Source organism: Papaver somniferum, chromosome 5 (genome assembly GCF_003573695.1).
Source record: "Papaver somniferum cultivar HN1 chromosome 5, ASM357369v1, whole genome shotgun sequence".
In the NCBI taxonomy this organism is placed as follows: domain Eukaryota; kingdom Viridiplantae; phylum Streptophyta; class Magnoliopsida; order Ranunculales; family Papaveraceae; genus Papaver; species Papaver somniferum.
Window position 1 is genome coordinate 117,943,856 of NC_039362.1, and position 24,262 is coordinate 117,968,117.

The window sequence follows — 24,262 nt, forward strand, 5'->3', positions numbered from 1 at the left end:
CAATAAACAGAAGTATGATATAATTTTGCAACTCACAAAAATAGTATGGAGGACAGAAGTTTTGAAACAGAGAGAGTATATTTTTTTATTTTTAACCTAAAAATAGATTTCAGAAAACTCAAAAAACAAATGGGAATCACTTGCCTTCTCATCGGTTTGAAATATGATAAGAAAAAAAATTGTGATAAATAAATAATAGATTCGAAAAAGAGTTTACAAAAAAGAGAAGAGGAGAACAAAACGAGGGATGATAAATTTTAGGTTTTGTTTAAACATTTAATTAAGATCAAAAATAAAGAATAATTTAGTTTTTTTATCACTAAAAACCTCCTCTTATGAGAAAATACAACCTCAGTTAGCATGTGTATCCCCCAATTTGTGGGTTATCCCCCCATATGTGGGTTCAAATTTAGCCCGACTTAACAAGATTCATGGTTCAATTTAAGAGATATTATCATAGAAAAAGTCTCCCGCAAACTCAATTTGAGAGAAAGTTTGTTGATTAAATCCAATCTTAGATTGAGCTCCAAATGAAACTCAATTAGTTCCTCCAGAATGCAATTTATATATAGTGTGGTTAGATATTATTTGAGATGTGTCAAGGTTTATCTGAGATTTAGTTGGTTATTTTTTATTCTAATATATATAAGGTTGTCATTGTCAATGATGCGGTTCAGCTCGATTTTGATTGTACCAGAACCGATACCTATAAGCTCAGTTTTATTTATTCCAGAACCGTATAGCTGGCAGCCAAATTCGGTTCGATTCACAACCGGTAGCTTCTACTAAACCGACAATACAATAATGTTTATAACAATTATTATTGACTAATTCATCCAAACCCTAACAATGAAACTAGGGATACTTATAACCCAAAATGATATATATTTGTTGTACTAGGCGTATCTGCTTTTTAGTTACTTAATATATCCTATGATAATCACAACTAGATGCTGCAAAAACATAATTCAGATTGGGCATTTTCTTTGTTTTTTCTCTTTTAGGTTACAACTTGGAGTATTATTATAACATACCATACTTTTTGTGATGCATGCCTAAGGAAGCATCATTGTTGTTATAAGGGAAATTCCTATGTCAATTAAAAAAACAAAATACTTGTTGAGCCAGGTGGATGGGCAAATGTGTTTTTGCACTATGGGAAAGTAGTCGACGGGGATGACTAAATGCGCGGACGAAGTAGAGCCGCTCACAGCTATAGAAGAAACGCTAGCGGGCGTGGTAAAACCGCTGGCGGGTAAACTAACACCGCGAATGGTTACTTTTAAACGGTCACTGGAATGACTAGTTTCTACCTCCATAAATACAGCTCTAGTTTGATCTCACAAATTCACAACAATCTTTCATCCGATCAATCTTTTCTTAATTTCAATTGCTTTCGATTTTCAACCATGAATCCTGATTTTGGTTTTTCTGAGGAAGATATGGAGATGGATGAAATTTTGCATGAAGAAGAGGAAGAAATGTATATGAAGTTTTTTTCTTCAAATGGATGAAGACGCAATTCAAGATAGAAGGAGGCGAAATTTTATGTTGCAATTACAAATAGGGATGATACCAAAGCCATTAGAGCTACATGAAGTTATGACTAGAAGATGGAGTGGCGAGATCGACATTGTTACCATGATAAGATGATGTATGATTATTTTAGTCATGATCGTGTCTATTTCGATGAAGATTTTCAGCGTCGATTTCGTATGGGCTGCAACTTGACGCAAAGGATTATTGTCGAGCTTTGTCAGGTACAACCTCTTTTTAATTACCCGTATGATGCACGACATGTACGAGGCTTTAGTCCCGAACAAAAGGTCACCGCGTCCTTCCGTATACTATGTTACGGGGTACTATCGGATTGCTCCGTATTGGAAAAACAACCGCATTTAGGTATCTCAAATTGTTTTGTGAAACAATAGTCAAGCATTTTGGTCCAAATTTTTTAAGAAAGCCTACTCAGGAAGATGTTGAAAGAATCACTGCCGAAAACACCACGAGAGGTTTTCCAGGAATGGTAGGTAGTCTTAACTGCATGCACTAGACGTGGCATTCGTGTCCGGTTGAATGGCCATGCCAATATAAGGGTCATTATCCAAAACCAACTGTAATTTTGGAATCTTCGGAAACTCATGATTGTTGGTTTTGACATGCTTTTTTTAGACTCCCGAGTTCAAATAACGATCTCAACGTTTTGTATAAGTCACCATTGTTTGAAGATCTTAAGCATGAGAGCATGTTGCACTGTAATTTTACCATCAACAGTCATGGCTGCACTCAGGGTTATTATCTAGCAGATGGAATATATCCAGAATGGTCAACTATGGTTCAATCTTATAGTCAGACAGGTTTTGGAACGACGACCGCGAAGGATAAGAAGTACATTAACACCCAACAAATGAAATGCATAAAGGATGTTGAACGCGCTTTTCACATACTTAAAAGGAAGTTCGCCATCATAGCTGGGCTGTCACGCTTTTTTGATCCTCAAGAAATGAACAAAATTATGCCGACTTGCATCATTATGCATAACATGGTCATTGAAGAAACCAGACGTGACCCAACTTGGACTAGTTTTCCATATGAATATTTGAGGCTGAGGTTTGTGGTGGAGCATGGTCGTACGACAAGAGGATATAGACTTGCCACTGACAAAATCCAAAACCGGGGACTCTATGTACAACTAAGCACCTTTCGGCTTTAAAAGGAGCAAGAGACGATGCATGGGGGTGAGTCCGAGGCAGATAGATGTTATTTTTCAATTTAGTGTTGTTTATTTTAATTAATGTGTTATTTAATTTAAAGTTGTTTGTTTTTTAATTTAATGATTTTTATTTTCATTCAGTAAGACTAAACTTCAAATTAAAATTAAGGCAACTATATAGTAATTCTAACTAAATCATTACATTTAAATTAAACTTAACTACTAAACAAGAATTTAAATAAGTTACATCTAATCAAGACGGTATTCATCTTCGTCTTCTTCCGAGGCATCATCTACATCGGCTTCGTCTTCTTCCACATTCTCATATTGGCCAATTTGCTGAGGGACTTGTTGTTTCGCCATATCCATTTGCTTAGTCCATACAACAAGTTGTCGTACATTCATTGTTGAAGTGTTCAAAGAGAGTAGCTTGTTTATCTTACAATCTCTGCAGTATTGTTCTCGCGAAAGACAACTTTTTTGAATAGAAATAATTCCACGGTCCCTAGTTCTATCTGCTTCTATCTTTATCTCGAATTCCTTGTGCTCAGTATAGTTGTACTCGTTTGAACCTCCTTCTAATAATGCTCGTTGGGCTGCGTCTCTCGCTGCTTTTCAGCTCTCTGACCCGCTCATCTTCTTCTCTTGATGTTGGTGTTAACGTCTAGATTGGAGTTGTATTGTTCCTGACTACTTGGAGACCCTACATATGGAGATCTAGTTCCTTCACGTGAGGAAGCAGGACCACCATTCTGAAAATCCTTCGATATTGGACCATGTGGTGATCTTTCAGGCATTTGATTACCTTCCATCAAGGATGAATTAAACTTGTTAAGCACCCTCAGAATGGTGAAACAACTTTCATGTTGGAAACTCGTTTTGTGGGATCTTTGCCACTCTTCCCGACATCTTCGCTCCACATCTGGTTCATCTTCACCATTTTTTTTGTCGCGCCACATTTGCATGATCAAAAATACTTATTCACTAACGGATGCTGAAATTGCGTGAAAACGATGAGATAACCCATCGGCATCACAATTATTGATGTTACAGGTTTCTTCACAAAATTTTTGTAAAATCTTTCCGTAAAAAGTATAATTTTCTTGATAACAACCATTGATTTGATCTAATGTAAATAATACATAACTCCTGCAAATTGATTCGTATTCATCCGTCGTATACTTGGCACCACGAATTCTATTGTTTCTTCGTTGTGATTGTTGTGTATGTTGTTGTGTTTGTTGTTGTGATCGTTGCGATGAGGATGACATGTTTGTTGGAAATTGAATTTATAGAGTTTTTTTCTGGTAGATTAATTTGATATGAGTAATTGTGCTTGAAATTAAGGAAAAATGAGTATTGAGATGGTATGAAATTGTGAAATTTTGAGGTACATATGAAGAAGGTGTGAGTTTTAAGTTTGAAGATGAGTTGAATTTATAGGGAAAGGCATAAGAGTCGTTGGATGACGAGATTGGAAAGTATCCGTTGGCGGTTTTAGATCACCCGCTAGAGGATTTACCACAGGGGTGGCGTTTGTAGGAAAACTGCCATGTTTTGGATCACCCGCCAGCGTTTTTGGTGCTGCCGCGTGGTTGTTCTTTAAGCGTGCGTGTAATCTACGACCGCACTCAACAAACCATCAAATTTATTGGTTTTCCCATCCGTTTTTTAAGTTTGTTGAGTCCATAGTGGGAGAAAGATTTGTCCATTCCATAGAAACTACCCTAAAGCTTATCTAAGGAAGCATCAGGATGTTATGCTATCAACATTCTTGTCCCTTGCTTAAGGATGCAATGTTTACATATGTTGCTTACTAGTGGAAGCATTAATGATGCTACAACATCATTATATTGGGATGTTTACCCATGGAAGCATTATTGTTGTTACGAAAGTTAATGAAGGAAGCATCTTGGTGCAATTGCATCATTATCTTATGATGCATACTGGAGGAAACATTGTTATCCCTGTAATACTTACCATAGAAAGCATCACTTTCATTATGATGCTCACCTAAGGAAGCATCAATGAAGACTTGTCGTAAAAGCAAGTAAACTTGGTATGTGGAAGACATCTCCCAAATATTAATATGTACAAATGTTAATAAGACATATATACCGAGGAGGTGTTGGTTGGAAGCATCATTCTCGTCGTGAAGCTTAACCCAAGGATGCTTATCTAAGAAAGCATCACTGCCCAGAGGATGGTTATCGGTGGAATCATCATTTTCGGTATGATGCTTACCAAAGAAATTGTCATTGAAGATTTATCGCGAAAGTAGGTGGACTTGGTATATAATAAACGTCTCTCAATTCCTTATACATAAAAATACGAGTATGGCATATATATGTAAGGGATGTTGTTGAAGGTGCATTAAATGTAGATGCATTAATGTCCATATGATGCTTACTCAAGGAAGCATCATTGTTGCTATAAAGTATAGCCGGTAAAACATGTATGATGCGAAGGTATCATTATAAAGTTGTGCTTGCCGAGGATGCGTATAATTAATGCCAAATCATCAATATGCCATGTTTCTTATCCAAGGAAGGATCAATTGTAAACAATCTTACGCATATTGTGTGAAAGTAACTTGGCATATCACTAGGATTTTTTTAGCTTTTGGCCTTGCAACACGAGTTTTATTTGACTTCTAGTTCTAAAATTGATGAACTATGGTATGTGCTTGATCGTTTCATAGTACAGATAAGGTACATAGGAAGCCGCAATGCACAACAATTGTTGTCTAGCACCTTGTTGGGATATACGTCAATAGCGGATTGCGTATGGAAAGGAAAAAAATCCAACTAGATTGCAAGTCGTGAGATCTTGCATATGCCTAGGTTTTTATGTATGGTAGATCGACATGCATTTTTCTGGTAAGAAGTGAAGACTTTACGGGCCAGTCACTGCGTTACGATTGGTGCATTAGTGAGTTTCGACCTCTTGGGCATAGGAGGTGGAATTTATCGATGCATCAATCTTTTATCAATAATAGAATATCAATATGTAATAATAGGCTAAAAGGGATGCATTAAAGTTATAATCAATACATATGATTAAAATCTACAATCCTTGTTAATCGTTTTAAAACGATGATTTTGGCTCGGTTCTAGGGGCAAACCAGAAATAAATCATGATTTACCAATTTTCAATAATGTAAAAAATATTAATTATCGTTAGATTAACAATTTATTTTGGTTTAAGGGTTAAACATGGCTTATCAGTTTTACATGTACCATGTGCAACTTTAACCATATGTGGATACTTCCGTTGTAAAGTTAATTCTAAAGCAATTAGTATATCATATAAATTTGTCTTTTTTCATGTGTGATTGTGGATAATATTATGCATTACTTATGCACAAGATGATCTAAGGTTGAGTATATATCAACCTAATATGGTCAGATATGAGAGGGCAACAACTGAATTCCGTTTTTGTGGGTTCCTTTGATGAGCGTGCTGAGCTCTGAGTAGTTTATATATAGTTTTGTTACGAGTTTGTATGGCCCAGATTCGTGATGTTATCCATGAACACTCCTATGATATTGAATAGATGATTCTTATGTATGAAGGTAAGTTTTTTGCCTGAGCGTGAGGTTTGTGCCTAAGTCCCATGTTTGTACGAAATTAAGACGAGCTCATGGGGCTCAAGTTTCATGGACTCATCTGGGACGTGCTCATGAGGCTCAGGTCTCATGAGGTCACCTAGGATGTTCTTATGAAACTAAGAGTGAGGTTTATATATCTCCTGAGAATATCTCGTGTTGTACGTGGCTAGGATGAGATAGTGTGGTTATGATGTCGTGGAGTCAGGCGTGGATATACCCATAAGGTTCAAATTGATGGGGTTATCCATGGACGTGTCCATGAAACCTATATACAATAGAGTGTAAGTCCCGCTCAATATGATCAAGCTCATGGGTCAACCGTTGACATGTCTATGAGAGTTATTAAATATATAAGAGACTATAAGTTGTGCTATAGTGATTTGAGCAGATATGAACTGATCGATTTCTAGAACTGAGTCGAACAAGTCGATCTTGAGAACCTGATCTTGACACTCTGATATAGAGTTGAACTGGTCGAGCTCTAGAGCTGAGTTGATCGTGATCTAGGGCAAAGCTAAACTATGTGAGCTCTATAAATGAGTTTGACTAGTTGAGCCGCATAACTGAGCTAATATGATTGACTTGGTTGATCTAATAAGACCTAGTATGACGCTTTTGCATGCCCTTAATTGTACGTGTCAGAAAACCATCATCTACAGCTTTTATTCGACTCGATTGTGTATAATCAGTTTTGGTTTGATTTTCGGACACGTTCTTAAGTTAAACCTCAAATTTTGGGGACGAGTTCATTCTAAAGCTTACTCTCATACCTCAAAATGAGCCCCATGTCACACTTAGTCTTAGATGTAGTGTGATGTCGCTTAATCTCGTATACAAACATGTGCCCTATGATGGTACTCAATCTCATGTATGGCATGGTGCGAAATTCGTCCTGAGGTAGAGTCCAAGAAAATGTTATTTTTCCCCCAAAACGAATACTCGGACATTGAAAGATTAAAGCAAAATATAAAGGTAAATACAACATTCAAAATAAACTATTTTTACCTTACACAGTCAGTGGCATATATATATATATATATAGTTTTAACTATTATAATTTACTTCAACATCGATCAGTTTTAATGAATATCTTATCATCAAGTACTAGTAGATAGTAGGTATCGATAAATCGCACTCTTTAATGATAACGTGACATTTCAATGTTATCAATTGAATAATTTTAATAATTCTATAATCAGGGACTAGACTTTTTACACGCGTGATAGTGAGTTCATCCGTTAACTACTTAACTAATCAGATGAAATGTCAACATGACACTTATTTATTGGAGTATGTACAAAATTGAATGAAAAGATGCCTAATCAAGCAAAGGCTCTTGGCTTTGGATAGATTATAATCAAAGCAACTATTATGGTGTATAATTTCTCTATAATGTAGTGAGAAGGCAAGCCTTGGTCATAAGATGCTAACACGTGCAATATTGGGTAGCAATACGGCGTAAAAATATCCCAGAAGAATACTCGAAATTCTTACGGATTCCAAGTTTCCATATTCCATTATTTTGCTTGACCTTTTAATGTTATCCTCGATTTTTTTGATGACTCTAACATTTTCAAATAATCAAAGTACTTTGACTTGCTACTTATACTCAAACTATTTATGAAAATTCATATCCAAACTCAATATAGTGGTGGTATTCGTACTCATACTTAATTTTTTTTTGTTGAAGGAAACAGATTTTTATTGATATTAATCCTCTATAATGAGGTGTTGCATAATACAATTAGGTGGTTCATCATGAATCCACCATCTGTTTATAAAATTAGAAATTGCAAATTGAAGTAAGTCATGAGCAATAGAGTTTGCATCTCTAGGAACAACAGTAAAACTGACTTCGCTGAAATCCTTGATGTGATCTTGAATCGAGAGAATAGTGGAACACATACTCCATGGAATTTCGTTCATATTCCATATAATAGCTTTACGAATGACTTCTGCATCCCCTTCTAGAATGATTTTGCTTACTTGTAGTCTTCTAGCCAGTTGAAGACCAAAACCATAAGCCTTAGCTTCTGCGACTGTTGATGAGAAGGAATCAAAACACAATGTTCCACTTCCCAGGTGATTTCCATAAGAATCCCTTGCAACCGCCGCTACTGCACCTTTTCCATTATTGTAGGCAACATCGACATTGATTTTGATGTATAAAGGAGGTGGAAATTGCCAACTTGCTACATTAACCTGATTAATTGGGACTTCAGTACAAAAATTCAAAGAATTACGGATATCAAAAACCTTGAAATCTTGTAAAGCTTTAGAAATACATTGGGACACTGATGGTGTCACATTATTGAAGATCACGTCGTTTCTTATCTTACAAATATTCCACAAGAAGCACGAACCCAGACTCAACATTATTCCATGATCAGCATATTGTAACCGATGTTGAATAATCTGCATAGCTTCTATTTCTTCCGGTATATCAATGAAAAGTGGACTGCCCAGAAATACCGCCTTAGAAAATTCACAGGAGAATAGAAGATGACAGATTGTTTCTTCATGTGAGTTGCATAAAGGGCAAGCAGTGTGAATCTGTGTATTGAATCTTGATATATTATAATTGTTAGAGCATTGCTCGGTCGAACTCGCATGCGTTGCTATCTCAAGCATGTTTATAAATGTTAGTGATCAAAACTATAAGTCTTGATTTCTAGTCTACTATAGCTAAGTCTTGGACTAGGATAGAAAGTGTAGTTGAGCTCAAGAATTCCATGGCAATCATCATAAAAGATGAAGGACTAGTCAAGGAACTGGTGGATCTTCATCGACTAAAAGGTATGTGGAGACTTGAACTTATCTATCACTCAAAAGTCTATCTACTCTATCTCCTATTTTGAGACAAAAGTCGTTTTGCTATATAGACTTTGATTATACACATTTGCTATTTCGAGCCGAGTTTATCTCGCCTATCTATTTCTCGAAATATGTGTTGGTAAGCTTTTTCTTTGGCCAAGTTTATCTTTACCTAGTGAAGAAAGTCATGACACGTTTCAATCACCTTGAAAATTGCTTACTTTGACGAAATGTCCTCTAAGAATGTTTCAATGGTTGAAATGATAGTTTAGATTAAATAACCAATGATGGATATAAGCATTGTGTGGAACATATATGTATAAGTCCTTTTTCCTTGAACCGAAGTTTGCGAACTTTGTTGATCAAGAGAACCAAAAAAGAGCCGTGAACTCAGTCCGCGAACTGGCGGAAGTTCTCGACCCGAGAAAATCTGCTGTAGTTTGAGAAATCCTACTGGGAACTTAAGTCCGCGAACTAAGTCTGCGAACTTAAGATGGTTATATCTAAAGATTGTTTGTGAACTTATTTATATTAACTAAGGAATGCTAAATGCAAACCGTGTCTATATAGTTCATGAACCGATTCGAGTGAATCAAATCGTTTTTGCTTCGATTATGTCTTGTGCAGTTACATAAGATTTCCTTGCAATTGAACAACTCTCTAACTAGTTCATTTGAGTCATTTGAACTAGTTATGGTGAAGAAGAACATGGTTGATATGAAAGTGCTCATATGGCCAACCATTATTGAACCAAAAAATGTTCATGTTCGGGTACGGTAACATAAACCCAAAATATTACATTTCATTCGTGTATAACAAGCTAAGTTTTCGATCCAACGGTTGAAAGATATTAGCTTGAATCTATCAGGTTTTCATCTAACGGTGAATATTGAATGCTTTGTTACCAAGCTAACATTGATTGCAAACCCTGATTTGAAAGACTATATAAGGGAGAACTCTAACAACTGGGAAACCTAATCCCCACACCTCCTGTGTGATACTAGTTGTATTAGCTAGAGTCGATTCTCCTTTAACATTTGGTTTCTTCTTAAAAACCAGGTTAACGACTTAAAGTCTTCATTGGGATTGTGAAGCCAGACCGATACTACCTTCACGTAGTTGTGTGATCTGATCTTGTTGATTCTATCGTTTTGAGTACAATCGTAACGATTGGCTTGAGATCTTTATCTCCGATAGGCAATATATAAAATTAATCACAAACATCTTTGTCTCATCGTTTGTGATTCCACAATATCTTCTTTCGTCGCGTCGATTAAGATTATTGTGAGGTGATTGCTAATACTAGGTTGTTCTTCGGGAATATAAGTCTGTTTTATCAATTGGTTCATGTTCACCTAGATTTATCAAAAGACGGAAAAAAACTTGTAGGTTTATCTGTGGGAGACAGATTTATCTATTCTGCATACTTTTCTGTGTGATACAAATTTGTTTATTAAAGTCTTCGACTTTGGGTCGTAGCAACTCTTAGTTGTGGGTGAGATCAGCTAAGGGAATCAAGTGCGTAGTATCCTGCTGGGATCAGAGACGTAAGGAGCGCAACTGTACCTTGGATCAGTGTGAGATTGATTGGGGTTCAACTACAGTCCATACCGAAGTTAGTTTGTAGTAGGCTAGTGTCTGTAGCGGCTTAATACAATGTGGTGTTCAATCTGGACTAGGTCCCGAGGTTTTTCTGCATTTGCGGTTTTCTCGTTAACAAAATTTCTGGTGTCTGTGTTATTTCTATTCCGCATTATATTTTGTTATATAATTGAAATTGTTAGAGCATTGCTCGGTCGAACTCACATGCGTTGCTATCTCAAGCATGTTTGTCAATGTTAGTGATCAAAACTATAAGTCTTGCTTTCTAGTCTACTATAACTAAGGTCTCGGACTAGGATAGAAAGTGTAGTTGAGATCAAGAAATCCATGGCAATCATCATACAATACGAAGGACTACTCAAGGAACCGGTGGATCTTCATCGACTAAAAGGTATGTGGAGACTTGAACTTATCTATCACTCAAAAGTCTATTTATCTCCTATCTTGAGACAAAAGTCGTTTTGTTATATAGACTTAGATTATACAAAAGTTGTTTAACTCGCCTGTCTATTTGTCGAAATATGTGTTGGTAAGCTTTCGCTTTAGCCAAATTCATCTTTACCTAGTGACGAATGTAATGTTATATTTCAATCACTTTGAAAATTGCTCTTACGAAAAATGGTCTGTGAATACCGACTATATAACGTTCTCTGAGAATGTTTCAATGATTGAAATGAGAGTTTAGATTACATAACCATTGGTAGGATATAAGCATTGTTGTGGAAACACATATATGTATAAGTCATTATTCCTTGAACCAAAGTTTGTGAACTTTGTTGATCAAGAGAAACGGAATGTGGCGTGAGCCAAGTCCGCGAACTAAGTCCGCGAACTGGCGGAAGTTCTCGACCCGAGAATTTCTTCTGGAGTTTGTGAACTCCTTCCGTGAGCTTAAGTCCGCGAACCCAGTCCGCGAACTTGAGTAGGTTATATCTAAAATCGGTTGTTCTTGAACTCATGTTTATATAAAATAAGGAATGCTTTTGCAAACCGTGGCTATAAAGTTCATGAACCGATTCGAGTGAATTAAACCGTTTTTGCTTCGATTGTGTCTTGTGTAGTTACATAATATCTAAGCAATTGAAAAACTCTCTAACTAGTTCATTTGAGTCATTTGAACTAGTTATGGTGAAGAAGAATATGGTTGATATGAAAGTGATCATATGGCTAACAATTTGGTTAACTATTGTTGAACCAACAAATGTACAAGTTTGGGTACGGTTACACAAGCCTAGAAACGTGCATTTCATTTGTGTGTAACAAGCTAGTTTTCGATCCAACGGTTGAAAGATATTAGCTTGAATCTATCAGGTTTCCATCTAAGGGTGAATATTGAATGCTTTGTTACCAAGCTAACATTGATTGCAAACCCTGATTTGAAAGACTATATAAGGAAGAACTCTAGCAACTGGGAAACCTAATCCCCACACCTTCTGTGTGATACTAGTTCTGCTAAGCTAGAGTCGATTCTCCTTTAACCTTTGGTTTCTTCTTCTAAACCAGGTTAACGACTTAAAGACTTCATTGGGATCGTGAAGCCAAACCGATACTACTTTCTCGTAGTTGTGTGATCTGATTTTGCTGTTTCTATCGTACGAGTAAAATTGTAATAATTGGCTTGAGATTGATATCTCTGATAGGCAAAATATAAAAGAAATCACAAACACTTCGTCTCATCGTTTGTGATTCCACAATATCTTTTTTCGCTGCGTCGATTAGGATTATTGTGAGGTGATTGATAATATTAGGATGTTCTTCGGGAATATAAGTCTGGTTTATCAATTGGTTCATTTTCACCTTGATTTATCAAAAGACGGAACAAAAACTCGTAGGTATATTCGTGGGAGACGGATTTTTCTATTATCGTAGAGTTTTCTGTGTGATCCCGTTTTTTTTTATTAAAGTCTTCAACTTTGGGTCGTAGAAACTCTTAGTTGTGGGTGAGATCAGATAAGGGAATCAAGTACGTAGCATCCTGCTGGGATCAGAGACGTAGGAGCATAAATGTACCTTGGATCAGTGTGAGATTTATTGGGGTTCAACTACAGTCCAGACCGAAGTTAATTTGGAGTAGGCTAGTGTCTGTAGAGGCTTAATACAATGTGTGTTCAATCTGGACTAGGTCCCGGGGTTTTTATGCATTTGCGGTTTCCTCGTTACAAAATTATGGTGTCTGTGTTATTTCTTTTCCGCATTATATTTTGTTATATAATTGAAATATCACAGGTTGTGCGTTGTTCAATCAATTAGAATATCCGACCTTTTGGTTGTTGATTTAAATTGATTGACACTTGGATATTGGTCTTTGGTACCATCCAAGTTATCTCTCTTGTATTTGATAAAGACTCGCAGATTTCTATTTGCTTAAGTATATATCAAATCGAGAGACTGGGATATAAACTCTTTGATATACTTTTTATCTATATTGAGTCAGAGTGTCTAGTTGATTCTCTAGAAAGTATATTGGAGTTTGTCCATACTTGCTAAGAAAAATATTGGGTGTGGTTGTTATATACCCGCTTTTTCAATTGGTATCAGAGCAAGCAAACACGTTTAAGACCTTACAAGTCTGTGTTTGTAGCGATCTAACTCTATGGACAAGAGTACTATCTCTGATAATGCAACATCAGTTCGGAGACTCTCGGGTGAGCTTCAAAGTCCTGAAACTTCTAAGAAAAACTCCATTTCCTGTTCCTTGACTGAATCTGCATTCGACTGGGAAAAATCTCTTGATGAGAAGTTGGATGAACTGTCAGATGACAGTGATTCAGAAGAAGGACAAAGTATCGATGAGGAAGTCTCTCAATACATCAAGTTTTTTTACCATGCTTTGAAAGAAAAGAAGTCAACAACTTGCTTGAGAAAGTACATGACTCCTCTTTGTCAAGAAAATAGAAAATTGAGAAAACTCTTTAAAGGATATGATGGAGGATATAATCTCCTAAAATCTATCGTTAAAGATCGTGAGGAAGATGTACGCACAAAAAGGTCTGAATGTGATAATCTTCTCCGAAATCTCTTTGTGTTGAAAGAAAGACTTGCAGAAACTGAAGCAAGATATGACTCTCAACAAAAATGTTTTGATGACAAAGAACTCAGTCTTCTTGCCAAAGAAAAATCCTTGGAGACTGACCTTGCATCTTCTCTTGATAAAGTGAAATCCCTGGAAGAGAGTCTGAGAAGATTCAATTCTAGCTCTACAAAATTGTCTTCTATGATTGGAGCATGTAAATAACATCGTGATACACGTGGTCTGGGCTATAAAAGAATAGACGCTCCAAAACTAGCAAGATCAATTTTGTTAAAGCTATTGATAATTCTTCATGTGAAAAAACTTTCGCAACTTGTAATGTGACTAAAAACAAGGATTCTACTTCTTCCAAATCTACTCACACGAGAACGGTAAAGAATAATTCCTTTAACTGCTATTATTGTGGAAATAAAGGACATTCTAAGCAAAGATGTCGTTTTCGGTTAAGGAACGAAAAACTTCACAACATGCTTGCATGGATGTCTAAAGAAGTCATTAAACCCGTCTCTCACGTTGTTGGAGTAAAGGGCACTTTCGACAATCAAGAAAACTACTATGATAAGTTTTTTTCTTAATCGTGCCTTCGAAACAAAAAATGGAAGAAGGAAGAACGGCCGAAGAGTAACTGACTTCTTAAATAACTCTGAAAAGAGGAAAAGACATAGGAGAAAAAAATAAAGGTCAAGTTTCTTGTCACTCCCTGAAGAAGGCCGCAAATCCAAGAGTTCAGCTCCAGATTGCTTACATATCAATAATCGAGTCTCTGAACTTAAGATGAGCATATACAGACTCAAACGGGGCATCAAAAAAACATGGAAAGCGATTGACTCAGGTACTCCTAGTTCATCTCTTAATAAAAGTCCTTCAACTATGCCATGTGATTTGTCTCTAAATCCTTCTGAAGGAGAAAAAGAAGAAGTCAAAATTGATGAGCAAAATGCTCATCTTAATACACCATGACTGCTCACTACAACATCCCTCTTTTAATTTAAGAAGGATGATCATTGTTCTCAAGAAGTGTGTCTTGAGAAGTGCTGTCACGGTTATATGTATTCTCTTCCTTTCTTGTTGTTGATCTTTAAAAATCTGTTGAGCTTCGCTCCAGTTTTTCTCTTGTAGATAATCATGATCCTTTGTTCTTAAGTAAATTTCCTATTTGCGTGTACTTCCTCAAAATAGTTGGTTCTCAACTATTAGTCTTGACACTCAAACTTCATTCTTCTTCCTTTTTGTCACATCTTAAGGTCGTGACCACCAGTGCACGAACTTCTGGCCCACACGAACGTGTACAAGTTGTCCAAGGGTTTTCCATGGAACTTATTTATATACTTGGGTGTCATCCCGTGTTACACTGTTATGAAAGGTCAAAGGTTTTTGTGTACACAATGAATGGAGGAAACGAAGATGATGAAGTCAAGAAAGGGAAGACTATCAAGTTTTATGAGAATCTTATTTTCATAACATGCCTTCATGCCATTGATCATGAAAACAAACTACCAGTTTAGATATCATCACAACTGGTAGGGAATCTCCTTCAAGATTTTGACGTCGTACGTGAACAACTAGGAATCGCAACAAGGAATCTTGAGTCTTTGAAAAACGAACTGAAGAAACCAACTAATGAGCTCGTCCATGTTCAATCTCTGGTTGCTAACCGGATCTAGTGTTTTTCAGATCATGTTCTCTATAGGAGTTTATGTTTGCCTAGTAAATCTTCTTCTTTTTTTTCTTGTTTTTGTTAGAAGAATAACTAGAGTTTGGAATAGCCATTATTGTGTTTACACATAGCTATGTCCAACGTTTTCATCTTCATGTTTTTAGATTTATTGGTTTAAATTCTAAACTTGTTTGGAAGATGATTTTTGCAGTATTAATCTTTATGGTTTTATATATTGCAATTGTTTATGGTACATGTGTGTTTGTGTTCGTGAACTATGATTGTCCCATACCTTGTCAAAAGTAAAGTCTTTCGTATGTCGATATGCATGTATTGATAAAAGAATGAATAGACTTTTGAAAAATACAAAAGTTAAGCCTATTATGTCAATTTTTGATGGAAGATAGGTTAAAATCTTTTGTTTGCAAGGATTATGTCTATTGAATGTCGTTATGCGAATAGTGATGGAAAATAGAATGAATCCTTGTGTATTCAGTAGTATTGATCTTCCCTGATCCATATTTTATGTATTACTGTGAGGCTCCATAAAGTGTCTTATGTTGAGCATAGAACGACCAAGTTGATTATTTTTATAATTAGCTATGTTGTTGTTCCGTGAGATACTTTATGTCGAGCATATTCAACTAAATTAATCATCTTGTTTGGTTATTTAGTTGTTGCTCCGTAAGTTTTTTTATGTAGAACATGACCAATTCAATTGATTACTTTTGTGATTAGTTTGGTTGTGTATTTCGATTAGATTAATTATGGGTTCTCTTGTGATTAATCCAATTGTATGTTTTCAAGTCTCCATAAGTTCACTTATGTTGAGCATTTGTCAATTAAATTAATCATGAGTTCACTTGTGGTTAGTTTAATTGAATATTTTTGGATTCAAATTCATACTTGTATGTGATTTGTTATGTCCAAAGAAATCCTTATTTTCTTTCGAAATTAAGGTCGCTCTTGTTGTTCTTTCGGGAATGACATTTTATGGGGAAGAGTTATTTTTGAATTTGCGCTTAATTGCCAAATATTTGTGGGGAGTGCGGCTGTGGAATATTATATGGGTTATCTTGTATCTTTACAAACTCCTTGATGAATGCATTTAGCTTCGGCTTTATGATTGCATCTAAATAAGATGATATATATTTGCTTTCTTTTGGTCAAGAAATGTCTCTTTCGGAAATTTCATTAGGATCCCGTTCTTGTACCTTTGCCAATTTTATTGACAAAAAGGGGGAGAATTAATATGTAGTTCACACTACAAATACATATGGTTTTCGGATCATTATGTAAGGGGGGGTGGTTTCCATGTGAGATGGAGTATTGACTAAGGGGGAGTGATACATATCACCATAGTATTGTTATTGAAGTTGTGATACAATTGGACCTTGATACTGTGTAATGATACTATGACATTGTATAACAATGATTGAGAACTCTTGTTTTCTCATTGTTATAGCTATGAATTTTCAACAACGATGATGCTGAACTTACAACCTTTGGGATCATTGGAGTACTTGGAAGTGACGAAGATTTCAAGTAATGTTGAAGATTAGGCGTATGGAATAGGAGCTATAAAAGTTAATTTATTTATTTTTGTATTCCATATGTATTGATAGTTTTGTCATTAAAATTGACAAAGGGGGAGATTGTTAGAGCATTGCTCGGTCGAACTCGCATGCGTTGCTATCTCAAGCATGTTTGTCAATGTTAGTGATCAAAACTATAAGTCTTGATTTCTAGTATACTATAGCTAAGGTCTCGGACTAGGATAGAAAGTGTAGTTGAGCTCAAGAACTCCATGGCAATCATCATACAAGACGAAGGACTAGTCAAGGAACCGGTGGATCTTCATCGACTAAAAGGTATGTGGAGACTTGAACTTATCTATCACTCAAAAGTATATTTATCTCCTATCTTGAGATAAAAGTCGTTTTGCTATATAGACTTAGATTATACACATTTGCTATTTCGAGCCGAGTTTAACTCGCCTATCTATTTCTCGAAATATGTGTTGGTAAGCTTTCGCTTTAGCCAAATTCATCTTTATCTAGTGACGAATGTCATGTTATGTTTCAATCACTTTGAAAATTGCTCTTACGAAAAATGGTATGTGAATAACGACTATATAACGTTCTCTGAGAATGTTTCAATGATTGAAATGAGAGTTTAGATTACATAACCATTGGTAGGATATAAGCATTGTTGTGGAAACACATATATGTATAAGTCCTTATTCCTTGAACCAAAGTTTGCGAACTTTGTTGATCAAGAGAAACAGAATATGGCGTGAGCCAAGTCCGCGAACTCATTCCGCAGTTCTCGACCCGAGAATTTCTGCTGGAGTTTGTGAACTCCTTCCGTGAGCTTAAGTCCGCGAACCCAGTCCGCGAACTTGAGTAGGTTATATCTAAAATCGGTTGTTCTTGAACTCATGTTTATATAAAATAAGGAATGCTTTTGCAAACCGTGGCTATAAAGTTCATGAACCGATTCGAGTGAATTAAACCGTTTTTGCTTCGATTGTGTCTTGTGTAGTTACATAAGATCTAAGCAATTGAATAACTCTCTGACTAGTTCATTTGAGTCATTTGAACTAGTTATGGTGAAGAAGAATATGGTTGATATGAAAGTGATCATATGGCTAACCATTTGGTTAACTATTGTAATAATTGGATTGAGATTGGTATCTCCGATAGGCAAGATATAAAAGAAATCACAAACACTTTTTCTCATCGTTTATGATTCCATAATATCTTTTTTCGCTGCGTCGATTAGGATTATTGTGAGGTGATTGATAATATTAGGTTGTTCTTCGGGAATATAAGTCTGGTTTATTAATTGGTTCCTGTTCACCTTGATTTATCAAAAGACGGAACAAAAACTCGTAGGTATATTCGTGGGAGACGGATTTATCTATTACCGTAGACTTTTCTGTGTGATATAGATTTGTTTATTAAAGTCTTCGACTTTGGGTCGTAGCAACTCTTAGTTGTGGGTGAGATCATCTAAGGGAATCAAGTACGTAGCATCCTGCTGGGATCAGAGACGTAGGAGCATAATTGTACATTGGATCAGTGTGAGATTGATTGGGGTTCAACTACAGTCCAGATCGAAGTTAATTTGGAGTAGGCTAGTGACTATAGCGGCTTAATACATTGTGTGTTCAATCTGGACTAGGTCCCCGGGTTTTTCTGCATTTCCGGTTTCCTCGTTAACAAAATTCTGGTGTGCGTGTTATTTCTTTTCCGCATTATATTTTGTTATATAATTGAAATATCACAGGTTGTGCGTTGTTCAATCAATTAGAATATCCGACCTTTTGGTTGTTGATTTAAATTGATTGACACTTGGATATTGGTCTTTGGTACCATCCAAGTTATCTCTCTAGTATTTGATAAAGACTCGCAGATTTGTATTTGCTTGAGTATATATCAAATCTAGAGATTGAGATATAAACTCTTTGATATACTTTTTATCTAGATTGAGTCTGATTGTCTAGTTGATTCTCTAGAAAAAATATTGGAGTTTGTCCATACAGATTTCTAAGCGAAATATTGGGTGTGGTTGTTATACCCCGCTTTTTCAGAAATATCACAGGTTGTGCGTTCGAATCAATCAATTGGAAATCCGACCTTTGGTTGTTGATTGAAATTGATTGATCCTTGAACATTGGTCTTTGGTACCGCTCAAGTGATTTCTCTTGTATTCAATTAGACTCGCAGATTTCTATTTGCTTGAGAAATAATTGAATCAAGAAAGAGAGATAAAACTCTTTGATATACTTTATTAAGATTGAGTCTAGTTGATTATCTTGAAAGTATATTGGAGTTTGTCCATATAGATTGCTAAGCGAAATATTGGGTGTGGTTGTTGTACCCCCACTTTTTCAAGAATAAACTTCTAAACCATTATGAAGTACCTTCCACAGAAATATATGAATCTTATGTTGTGTCTTCATTTGTTTCCATAACAATTTCCAGGGAAAAGCTGACATCGATGAAGTTGTTGCCACATTATCAGCCTGCAGTTTGTAACAAGATTTTGAGGTAAAGTTACCTGAAGGAGTTTTTAACCAGACTAATTTATCCATCACCTGATCATCCCGTGGGATATAAATATTAGTAATTTCCTCCACCTGATCTTGTGGAAAAACTTGCAGGAGAAGTTCGATATTCCATTGGTTTTGGCCTTGGATGAAGAGATCTGAAACCGTTTCAACTTGAACTCTTGAATCTGGTAATTTAGTTGGTCTAAAGCCTGGTACATTTGGAATCCAAGGATCATTCCAGATGTGAATATTGCAACCTGAGCCGATAAACCAGACACAATTATTTGTGAACAAGTTTCTTACAGACAGCATATCCCTCCAGGTTTTTGAACCACCTGGTTTTGGGTCGCAATCCCAAAAAGAGAGTGATTGCAGATATTTACTCTTGTATAATTGCACCCAAGAAGCATATATACATGTTAAGAACCGCCAAACCAAATTTGAAACCAATGAGATATTCACTTGTTGCATATTTCTTAAACCCAAACCTCCATTTTCTTTAGCTTTCTCTACCTTATCCCAACTGATAAAATGACATTTTCTTGTGCTCGTTTCATGTCCCCACCAGAAAGCACGTTGAATACGTGAAATTTGGTTTGTAACACCCTTTAGAAGTTTACTGATACCCATAGAATAATTAGGTATAGCAGCCAACACATTCTTTGATAAAACAATTCGACCCGCAGAATTAACATAGAAAGATCTGTAACTAGAAAGTTTATTTCCAAACTTTGATACTAGAGGCTCAAAAGTATCAATGCTGCAATCAGATTTCAGTGGATAAGTACCTAAGTACTTTTCATTAGTTTCCATTTCTCTTACACTCAAAATTTGAACCGTTCGCCATTTGTTATAAGGAGAGCATCCATTACTGAAGTGAATCGAAGATTTGAAGAAGTTAATTATCTGACCTGAGAAAGAAGAATACAAGTCCAAAATACACTTCAACTGGTTCACATTTGATTCCGAGTTTCTCCCAAAGAAAAAAAAATCATTCGCAAATATAAGATGACTAATTGATGGCGCATAATTGTTGATCTTGTATCCACTATAGAGACTTGTGTTCTCAAATTTAGCCATGAGTAAGGATAATCCCTGTGAGAAAATAATGAATAAAGATGGTGATAAAGGCCAGCCTTGCCGTAATCCCCTTCCACTTGCAAAATTCCCATACGGAGATCCATTGAAAAGTATAGAGAAATTTAAAGTAGATACACAGTTCATTATCAACATATGAGCATGGTCATGTATCCCCATTTGATGAAGCATGAAACTCAAAAAAGACCAGTAAACTCTATCATACGCCTTCGACATATCTAATTTGAGTGCAAAAATTCCTTGTTTAGACTTAGACTTATGCATTGAGTGAAATAACTCTTTAGCAATAACAATATTATTTGTTACCTGTCTATTCTTTACAAGGGCATTTTGAGACCAGGATATAAACTTATTCAAGTAAGGACTTAGTCTAACAACTAGGATTTTTGCCACAAATTTTTACAAAACATTACACAAAGAGATTGGCCTAAATTCCACAACATTAGTTGGATTCTTGACCTTCGGAATTAAACTTATGTGAGTATGATTCAACTTACTTGGTAATTCTCCCATCCTGAAGATCTGTTGTATGAATTTGATTGTATATTCTCCCACTATGGACCAACTTTTCTTATAAAAAATCGCCGGAAAACCATCCGTCCCTGGAGAACCAAAGGAATTCATGCTTTTCACCACATTCCAAACAACTTCACTTGTAGGTATCGAAGAAAGAGAAGTATTTTCATATGTTTCAAGAGAAAAATAAGAATCTTGTAGATTTGTTGGAGCTTGAATTCCCATATCCTGCTGAAACAATGTTTTGAAGAAAGAGATTAATTCATCTGCTATCTCAATTGGTTTGGTTAACCATTGTCCGTTATTCCCTTGTAAGCAAGAGATATTGTTTTTCTTCCTTCTTTGCTGTACTGATAGGTGGAATTGCTTTGTGTTTCTATCTCTTGTTTTCAGCCAAGTGATCTTCATTCTTTGTTCCCAATAAGTATCCTCCATAATGATATACTCATTTAATTTATCAGCAACAATTTTTTCCTGTTGAAGAGTTGTAGTCGACGGGTTCAGACTTTGAAGATGAAGTAACTTCTTTTTCAAATTTCTGATCTTATTTTTAATACAACCAATGTTATTTTTACTCCAACTTTTTAGGAAGCCGCCAAGACAAGCCAATTTTCCAATCAAATCAACTGTGAGATTGATGTTCCAACTCTCAAGAACCACTTTGAGAAAATCTGGATGAGCACACCAGTATGCTTCAAACTTGTAAGAAGGGGGATTACGGGGAGTATTTCTGCAGGTATTTAGAATGATAGGGGAATGGTCACTTGAAAGCCTCGGTAAATGCAAAACTCCTGAAGTTTCAAAAGTGAGACACCAGTCTGGTGAAGCCAACACTCTATCCAATCTCTGTCTTATTAAACTATGAAACTGTCTTCCGTTATTCCATGTGTATGCAGGACCAGAGAAACCCAAATCCAAGAGATGATTATCACGAATGAAGTTATTAAAATGAGTTATTGTATTATTCAATGATTGGTCACCTCCAAATTTTTCTCTGACAGATGAAAGAGCATTGAAATCGCCTATGAAGCATTTCGGCTCTTCTACATATTGTGAATAAGTAGATAAAATTTGCCAAAAATTTGCTCTATCCGTTCTCTTAGGTGGTCCGTAAACACAAAAAAGATTCCACATTGGGTATGGACCATGCTGTTTCACTTGAAGATGGATTAAATTCTTTGAAAAAGAAATAACCTCAGCCTCGATCTCTTCTTGCCAGAGTAACCATAAACCTCCACTACGACCAATAACTGGAACAATACAATGCTTTGAGTAGCCAGATCTACGAAGAATTGGAAGAGAAGAAGATTCTGATAATTTTGTTTCCGAGAGGAATACAATATTAGGCTTAGAGCTCCTCAGGAAAGATTTTAAAGTTTGAATTGTTGGGTCATTCCCTAACCTCCAACAATTCCATGCAAAGACTAACATGGACCGTGCGGCCTATTAGGGATAGCCACCACCTCCCATTGTTCATCCTTATTCTTGTTGATTCTTGTAACTACAGTCGATTGTTTTCCTCCAGAATTGATGCATAATCCATCCTCATTTCGTTTAACACCTCTAAGATCACAGATGGTAATTGGTTCTGGAATAATGGCATTGCGAAGACTCCTAGCCATCGATTTACATTCCCGCCTGTTGGTAACCTTGTTTGATTATCTGGGATTCCATAAAATCCGTCCACTGTTATTATCCTGTGGTCCGGTATTTTCCCTGGATAAAATTTGATGAAGGTTCTCACTAATGGAATTATTTGCTACTTCTGCAACAGATGCTTTTAGTTTCTTTGTAACAAATTGGAATGACTTTGACACTTCCAGTGATTGAAAAGTATTGTATTGAAGGTTAGTTGAATAAGTTTCAGGATTTACTTCAATTGACTTGCCCTTTATTAGATCAGAATTCAACCTTTGCAGCAACGGAATCTGAGTAGTTGTATGAGAGATAAACTGAGGTTGTTGATCAGTTATGAGTGAAGAAAACCCACCTTTATGAATGGTATTATCTACTTGATTAGAAGTTAAATTCTTAACCATTCAGTTATTATCATTAGAATTAAAACTGAAAGATGGTAACTTCATGTGCAAGTTATTTTCTTTACCGTTGGATTTGTCACCAGATGATGTGGAAGCCAAAGTCTGAGCTGTAATCAATGTGGACTGATGAATCATCATCTCTGTAATCGAAGAAGAACCCATCTTCATATTACCCAGTGAACCATAAGTTTCATCTTCTTGATAATCAGATTCCTTGAAGAAGTCCATATTAGTTTCGTATTCCTTGATATTAGCATCTATGGAACGACTGCATTTTGGGACAATAAGATCATAATCCCTCTGATGAAGTTCTGGTGGCATCTTTAAATGTATATCATCCTTGTATTGATTCACCTTGGGACACATTTTCATCAGGTGTCCTAAGAGACCACAAAATAGGCAGAATCGAGGAAGTCTTTCATACCTTATTTCTGCAGTTACTTGTGAATCATTGGACACTGGAAAAACAATTGAATCTCGTAAGGGTTGATTTATGTCGACTAGAAGTCTAACCCTTGCAAATTTACCCCATTTCCTGGATTCATGAAGAGAAATAATTCTGTGACTCCCTGCAAAGGAAATCAACCTTTGAATAAACTTCCTGTCTAGATAGTTTACTGGAAGACCATGAAGTTGTGCCCAAAATTCCACACTATCAAAGAGATATTCATGTGGAAGCTTGTTAGGTATGCATCTCTCCAGTGCCAGTAAATCGTCTCTAATAACCCAAGGTGAAGCTTCCATGATAAGTTCCGCATCAGAATGAGATTCAAATTTTATAAGGAAGGTTTCTGAAGTAAATTCTGAGACGTAAAATCTTTTGTTAAAAGATCTCCAGGTTTTATGTAAGAGATCACGAACCTCTGAAATGATAAAGTTTCTGGTGAAACTATTTTGAGAACTAAACAATTATGATAATCAACATAAATATTTGGTAATGGGGTATTGATTTGAATCTTCTTTGTAGGGATATCTTTGGATAGAAGGTTAGCGAAATTTTGGATTATATCCATGTTTGGATTGTTATTTTGTGAGGATTCTGCCATTGTATGAAGGAAAATATATATAGAAATTAACTGCCAAAGGCTTGAAAAAATAAGTAACCGAAAATCAGAATATCTTGG

General features: G+C 35.9%; 1 protein-coding gene across 1 annotated transcript; it reads right to left on the minus strand.

The window, feature by feature from the left end:
* Positions 1–8,034: 8,034 nt before the first annotated feature.
* LOC113279510 lies at positions 8,035–22,721 on the minus strand. Its single transcript, XM_026528206.1, has 4 exons — positions 22,529–22,721; positions 21,081–22,349; positions 19,357–20,960; positions 8,035–8,799 (listed from the first exon to the last, which is right to left on the minus strand). Exons 1-4 carry the CDS (start codon positions 22,719–22,721, stop codon positions 8,035–8,037), a joined length of 3,831 nt encoding a protein of 1,276 aa, XP_026383991.1.
* Positions 22,722–24,262: the final 1,541 nt, after the last annotated feature.

Coding starts and splice junctions, on each gene's coding strand:
- LOC113279510 (XM_026528206.1), bottom strand. CDS start 22,721: ATGGCTAGGAGTCTTCGCAATGCCATTATTCCAGAACCAATTACCATC. Junction 20,961..21,080: donor CAGGATGGGAGAATTACCAA/GTAAGTTGAATC, acceptor CAAAAATCCTAG/TTGTTAGACTAAGTCCTTAC. Junction 8,800..19,356: donor TTCATATATTTCTGTGGAAG/GTACTTCATAAT, acceptor GAATTTTCTAAG/GCGGTATTTCTGGGCAGTCC.